Source organism: Mytilus trossulus, chromosome 3 (genome assembly GCF_036588685.1).
Source record: "Mytilus trossulus isolate FHL-02 chromosome 3, PNRI_Mtr1.1.1.hap1, whole genome shotgun sequence".
Classification (NCBI taxonomy): domain Eukaryota; kingdom Metazoa; phylum Mollusca; class Bivalvia; order Mytilida; family Mytilidae; genus Mytilus; species Mytilus trossulus.
Window position 1 is genome coordinate 8,263,725 of NC_086375.1, and position 22,423 is coordinate 8,286,147.

The 22,423-nt window shown below is 31.8% G+C and overlaps 1 protein-coding gene across 1 annotated transcript; it reads right to left on the reverse strand.

Annotated features, from left to right (window-relative positions):
• Positions 1–499: 499 nt before the first annotated feature.
• On the reverse strand, positions 500–9,138 carry LOC134709203 (3-oxo-5-alpha-steroid 4-dehydrogenase 1-like). The gene is made up of 5 exons (XM_063569377.1): positions 8,787–9,138; positions 3,570–3,739; positions 1,961–2,062; positions 1,239–1,389; positions 500–764 (listed from the first exon to the last, which is right to left on the reverse strand). Exons 1-5 carry the CDS (start codon positions 9,104–9,106, stop codon positions 698–700), a joined length of 810 nt encoding a protein of 269 aa, XP_063425447.1. The 5' UTR covers positions 9,107–9,138; the 3' UTR covers positions 500–697.
• Positions 9,139–22,423: the final 13,285 nt, after the last annotated feature.

Consider the following 22,423-nt stretch of genomic DNA (forward strand, 5'->3'; position numbering starts at 1 on the left):
TATTCGAGAGTCACTGATAAGTCTTTTGTACACGAAACGCGAGTCTGGTGTAAATACAAAATTCAATCCTGGTATCTATGAGAAGTTTATTTACCAACACTGGTTCGATGACACTGCTAGCGCAGTTTTAATTCCCCAAGTATTCACAAACCCAGTAGTCAGCACTTCTGCGCTGACATGAACTATCATTGGTATGGTCATATTTATAAATTAACTGTTTACAAAACTTTAGAATTTTTGAAAAATTAAGGCTTTTGTACCTCAGGAAGAGATTACCGTAGCTGTATTTGGCAAAAACTCTTAGGAATTTTGGTCATCACTGCTCTTCGACTTTGTACTTTATTAGGCCTTTTTAACTTTTTTGAATTCGAGCAAAACTTGAAGTCACTGATCATGCTGATAAGTCTAAAACAAAACGTGCATCTGTGGTAAATACAAAATTTAATCCTGGTATCTATAATAACTGAACAAGTAGGCTTGAATGCGTTCTTAGTTTTTTTTTATCTGTAATAAGAAATTCAATATACATATCTACAGAAGAATACAAATAAAAAACAAAGCACCAATATCTAATAATAGTATTATGAGATCAATGTTGTATATGATATTCCTTGTACTGTTTCACACGCCTAATGCCTTAAAGTTTCAGTATTTAATTTCTGTGAATTTGGTAATTCTTGATCTGCAGTTCCTTTTTCTACAGAATAAATGGTATAACAGCTTTTCTGTTCCGTGGATAATCTTCAAACTTTTGTAGGTACCATCTGCAAAGAAGATGTTGTTATATACTGAAATAGTTATGCACCCTAGAATTAACAACTGCAAATTTGGGATGTGTGGTGAAAAACAGACTAATTAAAGGATAACGATTTAGTGTGTATATTTGTATCTAAAAGAGACTATTGCTTGGGTTTTTTTTCTTTTTTATATCTTGGGACTATAATCACAAATATCCATAAGGTATGTAGACAACAATGTGTCGACTAATATTCCATTAAAGATAATTTTTTCACTATCGAAAGTGATGGCAAAAAATAAGTTAAGATATTAAAGATTGTATAACCTTTTTCGAGGAATTATTGATGTGCTAACTGGGCCAATTTATAATCACAAAAATAAGAAATTTTACATAACATAAATTCGTTAATTTTTTTTTAATTGGAATGTTTGTTTAATTTTCCTATTACACTCCAGTAAACTTCCAAAAATGTGGTTATTTCTTTAGTATTATACTATACCTGTGATGCTGTAATGCTCGTGGTCCTATATTACAAGTAGTAAAAACAGCAAACGCTAAACTTGGTAACGAAGGACATAAAACAAAGAATCCCCACCATTCTAAAATCTCACCAAAGAAATTAGCACCTGAGACATAGCTAAACATGCCACCTGTAATGCAGATTTAAATATTGACATTAATAAATATGAATCATAGCAGCTCGGCTGTGAAACAATAAAACTGAAACAGCGAAATGACCAAGAATATTTTTGAGAGCATGTTATAATTGGAATACTTTCAACTGATTTGAAAACTCAATCTATGAATCATAGCAGCTGAGTGGCAAGAGTTTGAAATTTCCACGGATATAGAAAAAGCAACGGATTACACTGGTCAGTTTATTAAACAATGCGTGCTGAATCGTACTTAGATCTATAATTACGTACTTTTTATACATTGCGACTTGGATGGAGAGTTGTCTCATTGTCCTTCTTATCATATAATTCTACAGTGTTTTTCTTCCTTTAAAATACTGTTTTAAATTGTTTTGATGCTAAAAAAGATCATCAACGTTGTTTCATACTATTTGATCAAGGCGATTTGAGAAAAGTCAAACATGCTTAGAAATATAAGCAGTAAACATGGTAAAGTTAAGATTTACAATGATATTTCTAAACACTGTGTATTTAAATAGTAACAAAAGCAACATGATGGCTGAAATCAAAATGTCAATAAATTTACCACGAGGTATCTGGTATCCAGTTTCACCTGGTTTCCTCAAATTTCTTAAAACATGGTCAGAATGAATGTTTATTACCATACCAGTGAAAAACATAACCAGACCTAAAAAATAAGAATATATATTGATGATTAAATTAAATCTTCTTAGTATAACGATGGTCAGACATACACTTTGAATTGAGAGACTTCTATCATTTAGTTAGGTTCTAACTGTCTCGGGCAAAGTTGACCTTAGATCATTAAGGCTTATCACCTATGTTCCTTTTATCTTATTTATGCATGTCTGATTTTCAAATGTTTGGCTGATTCCTGAAGTAGATAAGTCATAAGAAAAAAATTCGAAAGCACAAAATGTTATTTTCATTTCTACTTCAAAAACTCAAATCTCGCAATGTCAAGTTCATGTCAAGATATCTTTTGGCTGGATAAAAAATTCTACTTATCAGAAAAACGGATATAAAATGAAAATAAAATCGGAATTATTATATAATGCTATAAATTTCCTCAAATAAACCAAGTAAACCAAGTAAACGAAGGGAAACAGATTAATCGAATTTTTCATAAAACATTAGTTTGATTTGTTGTTAACCTATCGAACTTGAAGACCGTACCTTGACATATAATGGTTTACTTTTATAAATTGTTATTTGGATGGAGAGTTGTCTCATTTGTACTCACACCACATCTTCCTTTATCTATAAAAAGGCATAAAGTCGTCTACCAATGAAAACTGAAATCATTTTGGATAAGGGGTACAGATCTTGCCTTTCAACGTCCAAATACTAAACCCTTCATGAAGATAAAGTAAGATTAAGGTTGTGGCATAATGTTGACTGCTGTATATTTGAAATTTTTACCTATTATGTCGGTTTGTTTTGTTCACGCATCGTTGTCAATATAATGGAATTTGATGCGATTGGCATACAAGTGAGAGGTTTAGCTAGCTATAAAACCAGATTCATTCCACCATTTTCTACATAAGAAAATGGCTTTACCAAGTCAGGGATATGACAGTTGTTATCCATTTGTTTGATGTGTTTGAGCTTTTGATTGTGCAAGTTGATTACGAACTTTTAGTTTTGAATTTTCCTCGGAGTTCAGTATTTCTGTGATTTTACTTTTTTCTACAACGTGCACAGATCATTGTCATGGTTGTACACTTTCTAAAGGAGGCTTCGGATTTTATATCCACATTCCGACCAGACGCGTATTCCAATTAAAGTAATGAGCGTATTTCCTGAAAGGAAAAGAACAATGGATGTCCACATTTCTATACCCCGGTCAATGTTTGTGGTCCAATTTAGGTTCATTTGTTTGAAAAGGAATACAGAGTGGAAACTGAGTATGTCTAAAGTATATAATATAAGATCCAAAATAGCATTTGATCAATATTGTCAATGAAGAAAAAAGTTCGGATTATTGTACCTTCATCGCAAAAACGGTTCCTTTCCTACTGTGTTCTTCAGTCAGCAGTTATCCCAGTAATGACCGAGTGTGAAAGAGAACATCTTAGCTATATTATAATAAACTGTGGTGATGTAAGACATTTGTTGTCATCCCGTGGGGCGTGAAAGAGAAGATATCCTCTCACTCGTGACAGACGACTTACCTATCATAAACTGTGGTGATGTAAGACATTTGTTGTCATCACGTGGGGCGTGAAAGAGAAGATATCCTCCTTGTAAATATCCATTAACAACACAGAATAAAAACGCCATTGAAAAGGTTGCAAATGGTGTTGGCTTTCCTCCTCTGATCAGAAAGGAGAAAATAAAAGTTCTGAAAAAGAAAGGAGTTTATTACGTTTTTAAACTTATTTTATTATTAACGTATACATATTGGTGTACATTTTGTAGAAGACCAAAATCGAAATTACAGGGATGGAAGTTAATGAGATGCTTAAATAATTATCAGAGTACATGAAATTGTTAAAAGTTCATATCTCGGCTATATATTTGTCCTTTTCTGGTCAACAACAATCGTCTATCCACCATGTTCGCTGCTGTATTGATACTTCAAGGATATCGGTTATCTTTACCTGTCTAGTCTTATATCAAATAACAACAACGTTATCATAGTAACACTCTGATAAAGGGTACAAGTCCTCAAGATGAAGAAAAACAAAATATTTTGTATGATTTTGTAACGTTCAGAGGTGTTTATCGTTGTTTTCATGGTCATGTTCAGTTTAGTAGAATATTTGAACCAAACTATATCATAGCGTTTTGGAATTAAATCAATCTCGGTTAACATGGTTAAGATGTACGTTGTAGTCCATTGTACTTGCCATATACTGAACATCAAGGAATTTGGAGTTCCATAATTAGATGACTTGCGATTTGATGTTGTGGAACTTTTAAGAATGGAACATATGGGAATATGCAAGATTTCTTTGAAAGGGGGCGTGTTATTGTAAAATGAAATTTGCCAGTCAAATAAGAATTCGCAAGTGATTTTTTAGTGATTTTTCGATGCATGACTATTCATATTGAACAACTAAACTGGTCTGCATGTGTCTATTTGCATGATTTGGATATATCAAAATAAGGTAATTTTCCTTTTTTAAATTCAAACCTACATTGGCATTACACTATAACAAAAGCATGTAATTAGACACAAACAAATAATATCAAAATACAATATCTATATATAAATATTTCAAGAGTACCCTTTTTCGTGATCATTACATACTGGTTGCTAAAAGCGAATTATTACTTCACTATTTCACTTTCGTTATAATTGAACAAAACAAAAAAAATCAAAATTGCATATATCTAGTAGCTTTTTAAGGGGCACTAGCTACGAGATACCTAAAACATTAATATTCTTTTTTTTTTTAGTTCATTCGTTTATGAAAGTGAAAAAGTGATATAATTATTAGCTTTTAGCCGGCCAGTATGGTTCAATTTTGTCAAAATAAGCTTATCAACATCGATGCTGAATTATTCACTTGCAAGAGAATAATTCGACCTAATTATAAAATCCGTATTCATGTAAACTGTCGTCAGTTCAACTATTTAGCTAGAGATGGATTACACATGGTTGGTGCGTGTTCGGTTATTAAAAGAAAGAATGTCAACATAGAAAGTGAAACAAAGGTACGTCATTTAATTGACTGATTCGATCAAAAAAAAAATCAATGTTATACAGCTAAAATCGAAAATTAATTTCTTTTTCAACCTTAAACATGAAATAAAATAGACATAAAAAAAATCCATTTGCACGTGGACCATGTCTATTTATATTTATATCGTGTTATGAGACCGTCGGTAGTTTTCGTGGTCATCTCGATATTAATCATTTTGCGTCTAGACCAAAATACACAAGAAATTCTGATATCTCTTATTTAGTATATATGTTCCGGACCATATGAGTATTTGGACCATACGCGTATGGTCATGACCATATGCGTATACTCATATGGTTCATATAATTGTACTTACAAATAGTAAGCAATATTAATTGTGTGCAACTGTTTTTTTTTTTTTTAAAGTTTTTTTGAATATATAATAAAATGACATTTTAGTGACGTAACAACCAGAAGCGTCACACCTAATAAAGAGTTTAAAAGTATGCGTGTTGATTACCCCGACCATATAGGTATATACCCATATGGTCATGACCATACGCGTATGGTCCGGAACATATATATATGCACTAGTAATGTTAAATAGTTTTATTGTGTTATAAATCAAATATTAAAATTTGTGTCAAATCGGTAAATATGCTTTTGACAGCTAGTGTCCTATTAATTTGAAGTTTCAAATGATTTTAATGTCCATTTGCCTATTAGTTTACACCTACAACACATGTTTATTGGCAGTAAATGTTAGAAATAGACCAAGAATTAAATAATTTGAATGTAGGTCACTTGTGAACTTACATTTACATAGGATTAGGCGATTGAAATTGGATGCTTTTTCGTCAAAAAGGGGTAATCGAAAGGGCCTGATATATTTTTCTTAATTTTTTAACAAAAAAAAGACAACATTCAACCGAACTCATTTTTCAAACCGATTACATAATTGACACGATCATAGGTCGACTGTAATACATTCATCAAAACATTTCCACGAAATGAGCAAAAGTCTTTTATTGCATACTGTCGAGTCACACGACGTTGTCAATAGATATAATAAGTGGTATGAGTGTCAACGAGACAAATCTCCATCCAAGTAACAATGTAAAAATGTAAACCATTATAGGTCAAAGTACGGCCTTCGAATCGGTTTATTGGGTCATTCTCTTTGATCCTCTATAGTCAACATTTTTTTTTACTCTTCTAAAAAAATGACACATGCACGTTTTTCTATCTAATGATGACCCGAAATAGCCATTACGTTCAGTCTAAAAATAACAGCAAAAGTCTGCTTCGGTACGTAATGTTCTCGCTGATTTGAAGACCAGTTGGTGACCTTGCGCTGTTTGCTGTTCTTTTGTCGTGCTGTAGTCTCTTTGGCAGATGCCCCCGTTTCATTTCACTGTCCTAAGTCTATAAACTCGGTTAACAAATCCTCGGATTTAAAATGTTTGACTTTGAGCGTTCCTGATCAAGGTAAATCCAGAAAAGCGCTTCGAACACAATGTCGAACGCATGAAATTATTAAACGTGTTGTTTTCAATTTTTTAACACAGATGATAGCGGATATTTTAAAATGTTGTATAACTACAATCCTGTCAATTTTCCCGAAAGTACATTTTGTAACCTGGCGAATTTGACTTATTACTGGCAGGGTTCGTAAATGGGATATATATCGATATAAAAATAGTTATCAAATTTCAAAAAGTTTTTTTTACCATTTATTTTATCGTAGAGACAAGTTGAGTCAGGTGCTAAGCTTATGAGTCCTTATGATCACTGATGATAAACATGATAAAGATGGCTTTCGTTTAGCAATTGGAATTAAACGGAAAACATTTGAACTGGAGTTACAAATGTATCTTCCTTTGCTCATAGTATATAGTGTTAACTTGAACTTTTTTTAGAACAGATAATTCACACACTACTGTCTTCTTACGAATTTTATATAAAAACAAATATATACACATACATTACATACGGGTCATTCTGTTATTTTAATATTTGTCAATTGAGTTTATTAAAATCGCTGAACTACTTGCAATGGACATTGATATGATCTTATGTTCACCATCCCAGTGCTAAATGTCGTTTTAACTCACAAAATTAGAGATGAAACTAGGAAGATAAATTGATGAAGACAGTACCATAACGATTTTTATAGCATTTAGTGCAGCCTTTACCCAAAAATAATTATTATATCACCTGAAAACTGCTCTCAAATTAGTTTCTAAAATTAATTGGAGTAGTTTTTTTCAGGGAAAATTAAACTTTGAGGATGCAAGAGAATGCATGCTTAGATCTGCTTACTATTGTAATTGTTCTCATGATTAAAACATGATTTAACAAACATTAGCTACATGTATTTAGTCGATTCAAACTGAAAGATTTTTTCAGACACTTTCCTCTATAAATATTTGGTGTGTGTTTCCTTAGTATGTTGACCTTTTTTAAACTTGCATGTATTTAATGTCAGAGTAATTGCTCTTACCATAACACATGAACATGTTTATGATTACCCTAAACTTTTCAATGATGAAAAATAAGAAATTGAATAGGGGTGGGGGGGGATTATATGGGAAAGCAAGAACACATTTATATAGAAGATTTAAGGATTAATATCTTAACAGTGAACATGCATTCTCCCAAACGCAATGAGAATTTAAAATACATGAATATATATCACAATTTCCCAGAAATGTTTAGTCTTTCACAACATGTTTTAATTAAATTGAGTAAGCCTTTTTTAGGGAAATGTGGGTTCTTTATATATATAATTAGTGTAATAATAAATATGCATCGAGGCAAACTTTCTTGTAAACGTCTGTTTCTGGAATAATAACATGTACTCATACATTTTTGTGATAAGAGCAAGGATTAGTACAGAAATGGTTGATAAAAGAAGAAAAAATTCAAACAACACCTAAAATGTAGGCTTCAACCAAGGATTTGTATACAAATCCTTGCTTCAACACATACATTGTAATTTATAAATAAATAAAAAATAAGTAAGCTTAATTAAGAGTTGGCATAGAATACAAACAAGGACATATCATAAGCTCTGACGAGCTTTCAACCCACATACAACTGTACAAGGCATCAAAATACAATACATTTATTTATAACATGTATATCAAATAGGTATGCAATATACTTAGTTATATCACAGGCACTAGACGTTCTGTCAATAGTGTAAAAATATTGGCAATTGGAAGAAAATAATTTCCATATATATAAAATATTATACAAATGTATATACAGTGTATATGGACACTATTTTCTTCCAATTGCCAATAGTTTTATACTATTGACAGAACGTCTAATGCCTGTGGTTATATATGCAACTTCTGCTGCAAATTTCATTTGATTTAAACATTTAATTGGTCTAGATGAAAAGTTATGTTTGTTGATTTTTGTGTTACCCTCTATGAACCAAATGTATGGATAAATAAGTAAAAATTGGGTTACTTTCTTTTTGACCAATTCTACTTTCACTTTCAGCAACACTAATTTTAAAAATCACAAATATTTAACAGAATGAAGCGGTGACAAGAATGACAAGGTCAGATTAAAAACCTCAAACAAATCACACACAAACATAATGCAAATTTAGTACAGTAAAAAGGTGGTGTTAGACCTATCTGTATCGTACGATATACACGTGTATGTATTGACAACAAGATAAGCTAGGTTTTGTTTACAAATAATACACTTTTCTGTCCTCAAAATAAAAGAGTGCACACTTACCTTTGAAAATAATGCACAAGAAAACATGTCAATGTTACTTTACTACACACGGATATTGATTTCCAAGTGTCTGTTGCAAAAATTAAAATTACTGGAACTGCGAAAGACGGCAGTTCTTGTATAAACCAGGCGAATTTTGCGTTTAGCATACGTCCCCATCCAGATCTTGCATAACGCCCATACGGTGCACTTAAAAATTGTAACAATAACAGAACAAAGGCAGAATTAACAAAATACACATAAGATATATATTTTAACACTTCATAATCTACAGTCATCATTTTAGACACTAAAACATCAAGTAGTGAGATAACTTCCATGATTGTCTATCGTACAGGGACACTACTCGGTAAATCGGAAGTTATCACGTGACTAAGTTTGCTGACCAAAAAGGGGGGTTAGTATTGGGGTATCCAGAGAGAATCGTATTGGTAATAAGCATATACTATGGTCAAGACAACTTATCCGTGTATAGATTTATTTGTTCTGCTTCATAATTATTTTTTGTATATATAAAATATGGACTAAATATTGTCAGTGAGTTCTAAACCCCCGCCCCCCACAAAAAAAATGATTATCAACATGTTTTTTTCTCTTGTGAATAGATCCGTAAACATAAGTTTGTGACAAAAAAAACCAAGCACTCTTGTGGAGGTTTGTCTTTTATTGGCAATTGTACTGTCACAGAATAAAACTTCCTTCATAATATAAGTTCCAAATGGAAAATCTATTCTGGAATATTATTTCCACAGGAATAAATATTACAGTAGATGTTCCTAACGGAATAAATAGTATAGAATATTTGTTCCAACAGGTGCAAGTATTATGACATTGTTTATAATAAAGTTTCCACTGGAACTTCTGTTAGGTGGAACAAATATACGTTGACAGTACCACATCTTCTCTTTTTTTTTTTATATCAATCAAGTCATATTATACTGAAGAAATAACAATTCTATAAGAAATGAAGAAATGGAAAAATATAAGATATCTGCCCTCAGTTCTCTCTATATACAATCTTTCATCATGTTCCATAATAGAGGACTTCAGAATTTCTTATACTTTTGTTCATGGGTAAGAAAGATAAAAGTCATGATCTGGTAAACAATTTTACTTGATTACTTGATCTATGTCAGTGGCAAATATTTTAGACAGTTAGTCAGTATGCCGGACAACATAATGGAAAATAATAATGCATGGGCAGGTTCTGCCGAATAAGTCCACCTGGATGGATTTTGAGATACTTTAACTGCCACTAGAGATCAAAGGTTTTCTTGGATTGGAGCAGACATTTTACCTTGCATCAGGTCGCCTACGAACCCCTCAGACAGTTGTTAAGAATTTTCTGAACTTATCGAGAGCATTGCATTTCCCGCACAAACACAGATATAGCAATTATTAACGAAGGTTTTACTTGTCGTAAGTGAGTCAGGGTGCACCAGTCAGCTCCTTGTGGTTAAAAAGTAAGAAACAAAAAAAGGTCAAGAAAACATCCAGGTAACTTTAAGACACCGGCTTCAATTATCTACAATTTGTAACATTTAATATATTTTGTGTGTACTGACTTTCTTTCTACAGAAATAAATCGTTGTTCTATGTCGACGTACTTCTACAAAGTAAGATGGCTGAGACATATACAAATATAAACCCGCACCTTCTAGAAACTCATATCAACACACAAAGGAACGAGCCACTGGTCCACCAATTCATGCATATTAAGATAGAACGGTAAATACGGTAAAAGCATGCTATACAAAAACTTTTGTAACGGTTGATATATCGGGCAGTACAGTGCAGCTACGGTTAAGATGGATATTAACTCGGTAATGCGTCTAATGAGTGACTCTCATTGATTCGTGACTAAAATACTACGGTTGCTATTATTACGGTATAAAATTGAGAATGGAAATGGGGAATGTGTCAAAGAGACAACAACCCAACCATAGAAAAAAACCAACAGCAGAAGGTCACCATCAGGTCTTCAATGAAACGAGAAATTCCCGCACCCGGAGGCGTCCTTCAGCTGGCCCATAAACAAATGTATACTAGTTTAGTGATAATGACCGCTATACTAATTTCCAAATTGTACACAAGAAACCAAAATTAAAATTAAACAAGACTAACAAAGGCCAGAGGCTCCTGACTTGGGACAGGCGCAAAAATGCGGCGGGGTTAAACATGTTGGTGAGATCTCAACCCTCCCCTATACCTCTAGCCAATGTAGAAAAGTAAACGCATAACAATACGCACATTAAAATTCAGTTCAAGAGAAGTCCGAGTCTGATGTTAGAAGATGTAACCAGAGAAAATAAATTACATGTTATACTCCTTCACATTCTGTATGTATGTGCCTGTCCCAAGTCAGGAGCCTGTAATTCAGTGGTTGTCGTTTGTTTATGTGTTACATTTTTATTTTTGGACATAAATAAGGCCGTTAGCTTTCTCGTTTGCCCCGGAATTGTTTTACATTGTCATTTCGGGGTCTTTATTTAGCTGACTATGCAGAATGGGCGTACGGTGGCCTATATAGTTGTTAATTTCTGTGTCATTGTGTTCTCTTATGGAGAGTTGTCTCATTGACAATCATACCACATCTTTTTTTTATATCAATATGGTTAGCAGATATTTATCCATTAATTAGCTTTATAACAACGGTCTTTTATAGGATTAAACTACTGAAAGCGGGGGGGGGGGGGGGGGGGACTGACTGACCAAAGGGGACCCCGCTCCAGTCATGCTTCAGTGATTCCCTATCAAACAATTTTTTTTCAATAATGAGGTGCGGGGCTCTCAGGTCCCCCCACCCCTGAGACGCCTATTATTATATGTCTCTGTCTGGAGTAATAACTGGTAGAAAATATGTCTGGTGACACGAACTTTAAAATCAGGAACATATATATTAAAAATATATACTGTTCCCAGTTAATAAAATGTATACTAGCGGAACTGAATGATCATTGCTGGAAAAAAAGAAATCATATAGTTAGTTTAAACATATTTATTTATAGTGGATTGGGAAACAAGTTTTGCAACTTATATTAATCCCTTTCCACTTTGCGGGTGCGAGTGCTGCCTTGTAGAGGCATTAGCCTACTCTTTTTCGAAATCTACAAGGGTGTCTTTAACGTGCAAGAGATATGGCTCTCTCTTAACACGGGTCAGCCATTTATCGTCCCCGTCCGACGGACTATCATCGTTTCCTCAAGACCATACTCGCGAATGGTGTCAAGGGAGAGCCATATGTGAGATGGCAAAAGAGTAGATTAATATTATTCACAACATTTTAAATTTTTTGAAAGAAGCTCTGAGACTGTGACACTTATTAATTATAGTATTGACAATCGTTGTGAGAGAGCACGTGTCCAATTAGTGACATTAGTCGACGCGGACGTCTGAGAAAACACCGACATAGCCAGTGGCGTAAAATAGTACTTTTTGTGCTTTGAATATTATAACAGAGTGACGTCCCTTATGTATTATTTCCGGTAATTTTATTTTATTGATGAAGCTGCAGTGATGAACCAAAGTAAGATTTCGGCTGTTCTTTGTTCATTTAAGACGTATTTATTGATTCTCTTTATATAATGTTTGCTACTCGATCGTTCCTGTTAAAGTTTTAACATTATTTACTCTTTGTTTTAACTGAATATACATTTGTAGCGAATAGATGGGTACGCCCTGTTTTGTTTAATGTTTATTGTTTATATTTTAACAGTGTGTGATAGCAGGAGTTAATACACAAATCAATATATAAAGAGGCTCTGGGCTGGATTAACAGCAAAAATAAGACGGCAATAACACACTATGAAAAAAGGGGGGATATGGAAAAAAAAAGCAAACAATAAATAAATGAAGAGTAGATAACAATTAGTATTATTTATAGTGAGTGAAATATAAAGTGCTATAATAAGTCCTATAAATTTATATTACATAAGGTGGTATTTATAGCTACAGCAAAATAGCCTCCTTTATGTCCTTAGAGCTATTTTGCCAGTGAGTAAATTAAATACGGAATTATAGAGTTTTGCTATTTTGCTGGTCTCCATATACATGTATGCATGGTGTACATGTACATGTACATTTGTACTATATTAATTGAGAATAGAAAATAATTTAGAAACATACAGTTTAATAACAATCATCTTCTTTAAAAAATGATACATGTACATAAGCAAAGCATGCTTAGATATGACTTGAAAATACAATTTGTCATTTTGTTGGTTTTTTTTGACAGATATATAAAAATTTCATGCATTTCTTTCATCTCTGTGTCAACAGCAAAGTTAACAGTTCAAGTAAGACAGACACATTGAGTTATATACATTGATATACATACATGTAATGTCATTATGTAGGTATGAATTTAAATGTTTAAATGTAGTATGATGTTTTTCTTTTATTCAGACAAATTAGAGAAGGAACCTAATGCCACGACTTATCGTGGGAATGCTTCAGGACCAGGTGGTCATGGAAAAGGGACAAGTTTCAGTGCAGATAAAAACAAAAATAAAACAGCGGCCAAGACAAATAAGAAATGGGTTAGACTGGCTACAGTTCTTGCTTACGTTCTAGCTGTATCCCTGGCAGCTATTGTACTGGCTATCTACTACAGTTTTATATGGGAACCAGAGCTGAAAACATCAACAACAACGATGCCACCATTTAAACCAGGACAATCAAATGTTGTGAATAATACCACATCAAATGCACCAAACACCACTTAAAAGGTTAGATATACTTAGAAAACAATTGAGCTTTTAAATAGTTAACTGTTGAATGCATATTGACTTGAAAAATAATCAATTAAGTAGCATTAATAAATTTAACATTCTCATATTTGTACAAAGTACCATATGCATACACACATAAACTCCGCTATAGCATTAACAAATTTAACATTCACATATTTGTACAATGTACCATACACACATAAACTCCACTATGCATACTGTGTATAATCGTGTAATAAACTGGATTCCTTTCTTAAATCTACTGATGCAATGCATAATCTTAATCATTTATTTAATTCATTTCAGAATTGCTATAAACAGCAGCTTTAAATTCTGACGTTTATTTTCAGATTTTGACATAGAAATCCAGACACTAGTTTACAAGAAAGGAAGAGTAGTCAGTCAGTTGTACAGTTATCTCCCTTCTTGGTGTTGTTATTTTTATTGATTTATGAATTTTATTACAAACAGATATCTATCATGTTTAGTAAGCAGGATTTACTAGACAAATGAACTAGTTATGTATATGTATTGATAATACATTTGAAAATTGATTTCTTGAACATTTTGAGGACCAACAAAATCTGTTTTAGTTTAAGGTGTGTTATAAGTTAAAAGTTGACCAAAGTTTGTCTGGTTTGTTTTAGATTTCCCTATCTACTCTTATATTTACTGATGTGTTCTAGTTTTAAACATGAAAAATCCACAGTAAATTCTGCAATCCCATGATAACCAGATACTAATTGACATGTCTGCTGGTCAGACAGTTGCTTTAATTTTCATTGTTCCGTAGAGAAACTACATTACATGTCAAAATCATAAAATTTAGCATCATATGTGTCAGTTATTTTAAGATTATTATCTGAATGTAACAATGGTATATTTTTGTTTATGACTAAGACTAATTTTGAAATAAATATTTTTTACGATATATATAGCTAAATTTTTCAAGGGAGTCTTCCTGAGAAAATCCCTAAATGGACTTCTATAAACCTGATATAGTTGGTAAACTGTTGAATTTCTGTTTTAAATAAAATTATTCCACTTCAAAATTGCTTCATTTTATTACCTTAAAATATCATAGTTAGTAATGGGGACCCCTTAGGACATAAGGTCAATTAAAAAAATTGCCTCAGGTCACCATGTCACTTTTAAGCCAACTATAATGATCTGATTCATTGGTTTTGAACATTTTAAAGGTCACAGGTCCTTTTATATGAGACCTCAGATCACAGGTCACCCTGACCATTTTGGATTTAATATTTATAGTTATTAAATAAGTTTCTTATATCTTTTATAGTATTTCCAGTACAGAATGATTTTTTTTAGTACAAAATGTAATGGGATAGTAAATTAGTAGAAGACCATTTCCTGTTTTTATGTTTATAAATAAAAGCCCAAAAATATTTCACGATGCCAACAAATCAAAATACAAATTTATCAATAGTCTAGTCTAAAATGGATGACATATTTTATTGATAAGAGTGTTGTTAATATAAATTACAATTTAACATATTTTTTGGGAGACCAGATGAAAAAAATATAATGTTGATTTAAAATTTATTCTAGAAAAAAGAGATTATTCATTTTACAAAATATGTTTTTTTTTTTTATTTATGACTTCAGTCATCACTGAAGATGTTTTAAACATATATTATTACTACAAAAATATCATTTGTGAAAGGTGGCCTTAGAAATTTCATCCATGTTTGTACTAATGTTGAATTATTATTTTGTAAAATTATGTTGTTTGAGTGTTTATTCTTAGGACCAGTGTTCATCTTTAGAAACAAATCCTTATGAAAAGGAATGACAATTCAGTGTGAATTTTGATTGTTGAAGTGGAAGTTTTTAAAGACATGTAATGAACATTAATTGTGCAATAATGTTGTAATTTTTTCTTGCCAAATATTTTTTGTTGTTTCTTGATATGTGCAATATTATTACATTGTGTACTTCTTTACTTGTTTGTTTTTTTGTTTATTTATTTGTTTATATATTTATTTGAATCTCAAGATTTGTTGTATTTTACTTTTTTTTGTTGAGATTATTTTATGTATACACCAGTAGTTGATTTGTTTTTATGTATTTAAAGATGTTTATTTACAATATGCGGTACAGATTTTTAAAGAAAAAATTAAGTGATTTTTTGTTATATGCAGTGAAACAATAACAGAATTATATGTATTATTTTTTTCATCCTCATTTTCCTTTCAAAGTGCAAAAAGGTATTTACTATGTAAATCTGTTAATATTTAATTGATACTAACAATTTGAGTAACTTTTGTGGAATATCTTGAAAAAAATAATCAGTTATCTACCTTTATATTGAATTTATATATTTATTATCAACAGGGAATAATGAATTACCTCCCTTTAGCAGATCAAATTGTTGTATAAGTCATTTCACCGACTAGATTAATAATGATTTTTATTAGCAACCAAATGCTAATTGACATAATTTAATATGTAAAGTATACAATCCATTTAGTTCATAATTATAAACATAATTGAATTTTACATACTGTGGATTGTTTATTTTCGTGGGTATCAATTTTCGTGGATTGCTGAAAACTTGCATATTCATGGATTTCTGATTTCTTGGTTTTGCCAATCTCTGTATGCAAAGCCTATTGAAAAAATATTATGCGTTGGACATTTGTATTTGTGGTTCACCTGTACCCACTAAACCCACGAACATTGGTATCCAACGAATTATAAGGAATCCACAGTAAAAGTTAATTTCTGAACTTCCCTGAATTGTTTACATGTTCTTCAAAGTTTTTTTTTGCTTTTTGGTACAAAACTATATGTCTTAAGGCAAATATCTTAATGTCAAAATTTCCAATGAAGCATTTTCCCCGTGAATGACCTAAATTAAGAGGGACAGTTGTGTCATTAAACTCAAAAATTGAAACTAGACTATCCAGAGAAATTCCAATCTCACAAAAAGAAAACAATTGTCTCCCTTTGATAAATGATTGATAGAAAGGAACCTCTGTTATATCTGCTTCGAGAGAATGTTGAATCAATTTAGTATTGATACAGAATGTCTTAAAAAAATATTTGAAAAATTCTTGTGTGAATTTATTTATGATATTTTTTTATACATTTTTGTAAAAGCAAATATTTGGTTGTTTTTTAATGTTCGCATTTTTTATTGAGAGAAAACACAAGTACACTGTGTACTGTTAAGAAACAAATATTTATAACTTTATATTTATAAACACAACTATACTTATAATCATTACAATAAATAAATTATTGTTACAACTTACAAAGAAATTAAAATAAAACGAGAGAAAAATGTTTACTCAAATATAATCAAGGTTATTAAAATATTGTTGCAACTTTTGAAATTCTTTGAGGATCTTTATCAAAATAGATGTTGCTGATTTTGTTATCTCTGTATACTTAACAAAGCTGTGTTGAATTGAATCTTTATTTATTTTACGGTAGTAAGGACAATAAGCATTACAGTGACTATTTTGTCTTGTTTTGTTTTTTATTTATAAATCATTTATATTACAAAAGGCATTAGATTACTGTGTAGTTTTTCTAATGTTGTAATTTATTTATTATTTTTATGTTTTTGTCAAATAAAATATGAAATATCTCTTGAAATATTATCTCTTTCTACATTTACATTGCTTTGTCATCATTTGTTCTAAATACAGGTCATATCCAGGTTAAAGGTTTTGGTCAAGGTAGTTTAGATGACATTGAAGTCCAATCAACATAATACTTAGTACACATGTTCCCTATGATATGATCTTTCTAATTCTAATGTCAAATTGGAGATTTTATCCAAATTTCATGGTCCACTGAACATAAAAAATATAGTGCATGTGGGGCATCATTGTACTAACGACACATTTATGTTTCTAATGATATCCCAGTTGCCAAATTTAATCCTAGTCTCTCTGCCTCATTGACCATAAAAATATAATAGAACATTCGAATAGATGCTTTTAGAAGATACTACCTGAAAACGCTATCTTCATTTTTACACTGCCTGTATTTGCAATCCCTAACTTGGTTTTCTGTATTTTTAGTGTTTGTTTTTGTGTCCCTCGTTATCTGGTTACTTTTTTGTCACAGTAATCTAGTAGTTGTCGTATCAAGTTGAAACTAAGTGTACATGTTCATGATTATTTTGATTTAACAAATCACATGCAAAATTAGGGTTTCCACTCCACCCACAATTAATTTAAAAGAATAAGGAGATGTGACTGTGAATACCAATGAGACAACTATCCAAAAGTCTTCAAGACATCACTTTAAGCAACTAAAAGTCGGGTACGGCCTCAGTTTAACCATGACTAACCCCATAGCGTATAGACAGACATGAAAGGCCCACACTGACAAATTGTGAAAATGGGGAAATAATCCAAACAGAAAAAAAATAGAATGCCTGATGTATTACAAAACAAGTATCATGAATCTGATGTACAGTAGTTGTCTCTTACATAGTTTATACATGTTTCTAGTTTCTCGTTTTTATACAGATTTAGACCGTTAACTGGTTTTCCTGTTTGAATGGTTTAACACTAGTACAAATGTAATTTGTGGGGCTCTTTATAATTTTCTGTTCGTTGTGAGTGCAGGCTCCATGTTGAAGGCCATACCTTGACCTATAACGGTTTGCTTTTATAAATTGTTACCATGATGGAGAGTTGTCTCATTGGCACTCATACCACATCTTCTTAAATCTATATATGCACAGTAATCAACTTCAGCAATTACATAACAGGCATCTTAATATCCTTTGATTTGTTTTGCTATTCATTTTTAATTTTCTTTACCTTTTTTTATGGTTTACCTAGCATATATGTTTGTGTTAAATTAATTTGTTTTCTTGTGCAGAGATGTCATTTGGTAATCATCTGTACTATTTCTTAGGAATTTCAATTGTATGCTCATCCTGGAAACAGTATATCAATACATGTTGCAAGCTTATCTTACCATAGACCTGTGTGGACGTTTGACATCAATGTCATCACTGTATTTCATTTGTTACTTTTTCTCATTTACATTTTCATTGCAACTGTTTTGTACAATATCAGCACGTGTGATATAAAAAGCTTTATACTGTTACTAGTCAATTTTGACTTAATAGAAACACAATCAAATTATATGACCAATTGTTGATGATGTAATATTCAATTGTAACTTTAAATCAATTGGAAAAGTATTTTACGATGAAGCATTGATTTTCGTCTGTGTTGATATCTCAAAAGACGCTGACGGTTAACACTACTTAAATCACAACAACACGTAAAACGTTTTACAAAGGAGCGAAAGATACTATAGGAACAGTCAAACTCATGAATCGAAAACTAAACTGACAACGCCATGGCTAAAGATGAAAGAGACAAACAGACATCCGGAGTTTCTCGCTACCAGTGTATGTAAAGTGCGGATCCTAAAATATCATTTTTACTGTATATGCCATAAATGTCTAATGTAGAATGATAAATAAACAGACGAACTTTTTTTAATTTTTGAAGAAAATGAAGAAAATTAGTTAAAATGTATATGTTCAGAAATACATAATACTAATAAAACAAAGTAAGAGATGCGAGCGGGGTTTTATCGCGCCTAAAGCCATCCAGCTGTGAAATATATACCAAAATAGGTGAATATTTAGGACATTTCACGAACAGATCGTGCAGGTGCTTTATAACTAACAGATAAGATGTTGTTCATTTTAATACAATTAATAAAGTTGTATAACGTAGAATATGTTTTGTCTTTCAGTTTCTTCATATTTAACTAAATTCCACTATGATGATTTCGTAATGCTAGTCATGTTTACTGTCGAATAATGATACTATTCTTTCATTTTCACTGTGGAGCGAATCATTAGTATTGTATATGCGGTGCATTTTCACTGTATAATTATTTTTTGTTATCTATTACAGCTCATTTCTTTACGCATGTAGAGCAAGACTTTAGTTGACTTGCTTGCTTTTCTTTTATTGGATAATCATTATGATAACACCCAATTTAATTCAAATATTAAACATACAGGTTAAACTTTGCCTATTCATATTGTTTAAAAATGTCAATGTTATTTACAAAGTTTGTATAAACAATTAAACAAACAAAGCAAGCAAGCCAACCAAAGTTTTGCTTTACATGCATTAGGAAATTAGCCGTAAACCCTTAATTTAGCCGACTTGCTCAAACAATAGATTAAGTAAGAGAAAGATTTGATAAAATTTAACTTACGGAGGAAAGATTGGTTTTAAAACACTCTAATAAATTCAATAGAAATAACATTTATTTCAAATGTATTCAATTTAGTTTCTTATAAAGCGTATAGGGATCTTTATCCTTATTTTTTTTATCCATTTCCATGACACTTCACCCCTTATTACGTACATCTTGATATAGATTGAACCTCTGTTTTCCCGTTTAAAAGGTTTACACTGGAGCCGTTTATAACTTGCTGTTCGGTGTGAGCCAATACTCCATGTTGAAGACCGTATTTTGACGTATAATGGTCTACTTTTATAAATTGTGACTCGGATGGAGAGTTATCTCATTGTCACATACATGTACGACATCTATATATGGCTCAAATACGAAACGAGACGGGATAAAGACGGGATAAAAAAAATCCACGCTACTTTTTTAATATATTTATAATGGGCTTAATAGGAGTCAGAATAGAGTAAAATAGTGGGTCGCATTTGGGTATAAGCGTGACGCCGGATTGCCGATTTTTTGCAAGCGTGACAGGTGAAAGTCAAATGATTGTGTCGTGAAAAACGAGAAATGAAGTCTAGCGGGACACGGATAATTACAAAAAATGAGAACAGCATAGTATAAGCGGGATACGGGAATCTGACAAAACAATAAGCGGAATACGGGAATCTGACAAAACAGTAAGCGGGATCCGGGATCAGAACCCCCCAATGAGACCCCAGAATAAGATATTTTTGTATATTCATCCTATTGTTACAGTCATGCCTTCAATAACAAATATATCCGATGCATGCATTTTTTTTTATATTTTTGGTCCCTTTTTCAATTTTGTGGGGTCCAAATTTATAGAAAAAAGTCCTTTAATAGAGATATTTGGGATTCGTTGACATGCTGAATCTAACCGTGTATCTAGTTGGTTTTTTTTTTTGGCTAGATTCTGAAATAGCCCACATAGAGTTCCAAAGGGTCTAAAATCAACACAAATGAATTGTAGCATGCATTTCGTGTATAATAACCATAATGTGTATGGTTTTACCTCTGCGGTAGTATCCATTCGCGGATCTAGAATTTTTCATTTTGAGAATCGCTTTTGTTACAAGTTTGAAAAGCTATATATTTGATGAAGAATCATGGAATGAGTAGTTTGTATTTCAATTTGAAAATACATGTTTCATAAATCCTAAATTCATCAACTAAGTTTTTTCATTTGTTGCAAGTGCATTTATCACATAATTCTACAATAAAAATTCTTCGCATCTTTGAAAATTCTACATTAATAATGACTGCACTAACAGTGATAATTCATCGCATCTATAGTTAAAATGGATCGCTTTCAATAATCGATATGCTATATTATGATGCTTTCATAACAATTATTTGAACTTTAATGCTATGTTTGTATATTATAAAGACATATCACAATGAAAATATGTTAAAACTTTCCTTCAAATCACTTAACTTGATATTTTCAAAACGTAAACAAATACAGTTTTCCCATGATCCTTTATTCTACAATAGACATACCCGCATATAACAGTAAAAATGAACTAGCTGGATTCGCACTTTATATACACTGGCTACATTGAAGACCCATTGGTGACCTTCAGCGGTTGTCTGCTCTATGGTCGGGGCTGTTTTCCTTTCTCAATTTAAATTTTGATATCTTGCAGATACTAAATGACGTAATGTTGGCAAAGGAGGTAGGTTCCGTAAGTCTCTTTTAGTCCAAAAAATATAGCAGTTTTACAAAATTGTGGAATTGTAATAATTTAGCTATTTATTGGAAAGTAGAATGCTTCTGCTTCACACATATGAGCTGTTTTTGACAATAAAATGCACTTATATCGGGTACTAACATCATTAAGTCATGTTAAATTACTGAAATCTTCACAATTTTAGCATTTTAGTTAAAATTTTAGACGGTTTCTGTCTTAAATGAAAGTGGCCGCGCTTTCGTGTTCATTCATAATTTTGGAATGTATTTGATGATAATACATGACATATATATTTAGAAGAACACAGATGCGGCTACTTTCATTCTTGACAAAAAACATCTAAATAGTTATCAAAAGTACCAGGATTATAATTTAGTACGCCAGACGCGCGTTTCGTCTGTACATAAGACTCATCAGTGACGATTTTTTGCATATTTGATAGATTTTTCTTATTTAAGCTTGAATTGGAGCGTTTTTTAATGACTTAATTAGTTAAATTTTTTCACATAAACTAATTGAATCAATTGAAATAGACACTTAAGCTAGTGTTTAAAAAGTATCACAAATATTTCGTTAGATGAACATGCAATTTGGGGTCATAATCGGCCCTTACCGGACCTACTCCTTTTCAACTTTTCAGTCCCATTTCCGACTGAAACTTTAATTACATCATTGCTTCTAACGTCGTACCCAGATTATTAAAAGGTTTGAACACAAACGTTTAACCTGGCTAGACTCTGTATGGCTGGACCGAAGTCCTAGGCATGAAATTCATTGTTATCGTTGGTAGCTGTTTGTGATATTTTTTTATTTATTTTATATCTTTACCATAAATCAGACCATTATTTTTTTTGTGTTTAATTTTTGACGCAATTGGTCAAACCGTGATCGTATATATGTAGCTTATAACAATACGACATGGATATTGCTTAGGGACGACATCAAAAGTTCAATATAGGATAACACCCCCCCCCCCCCC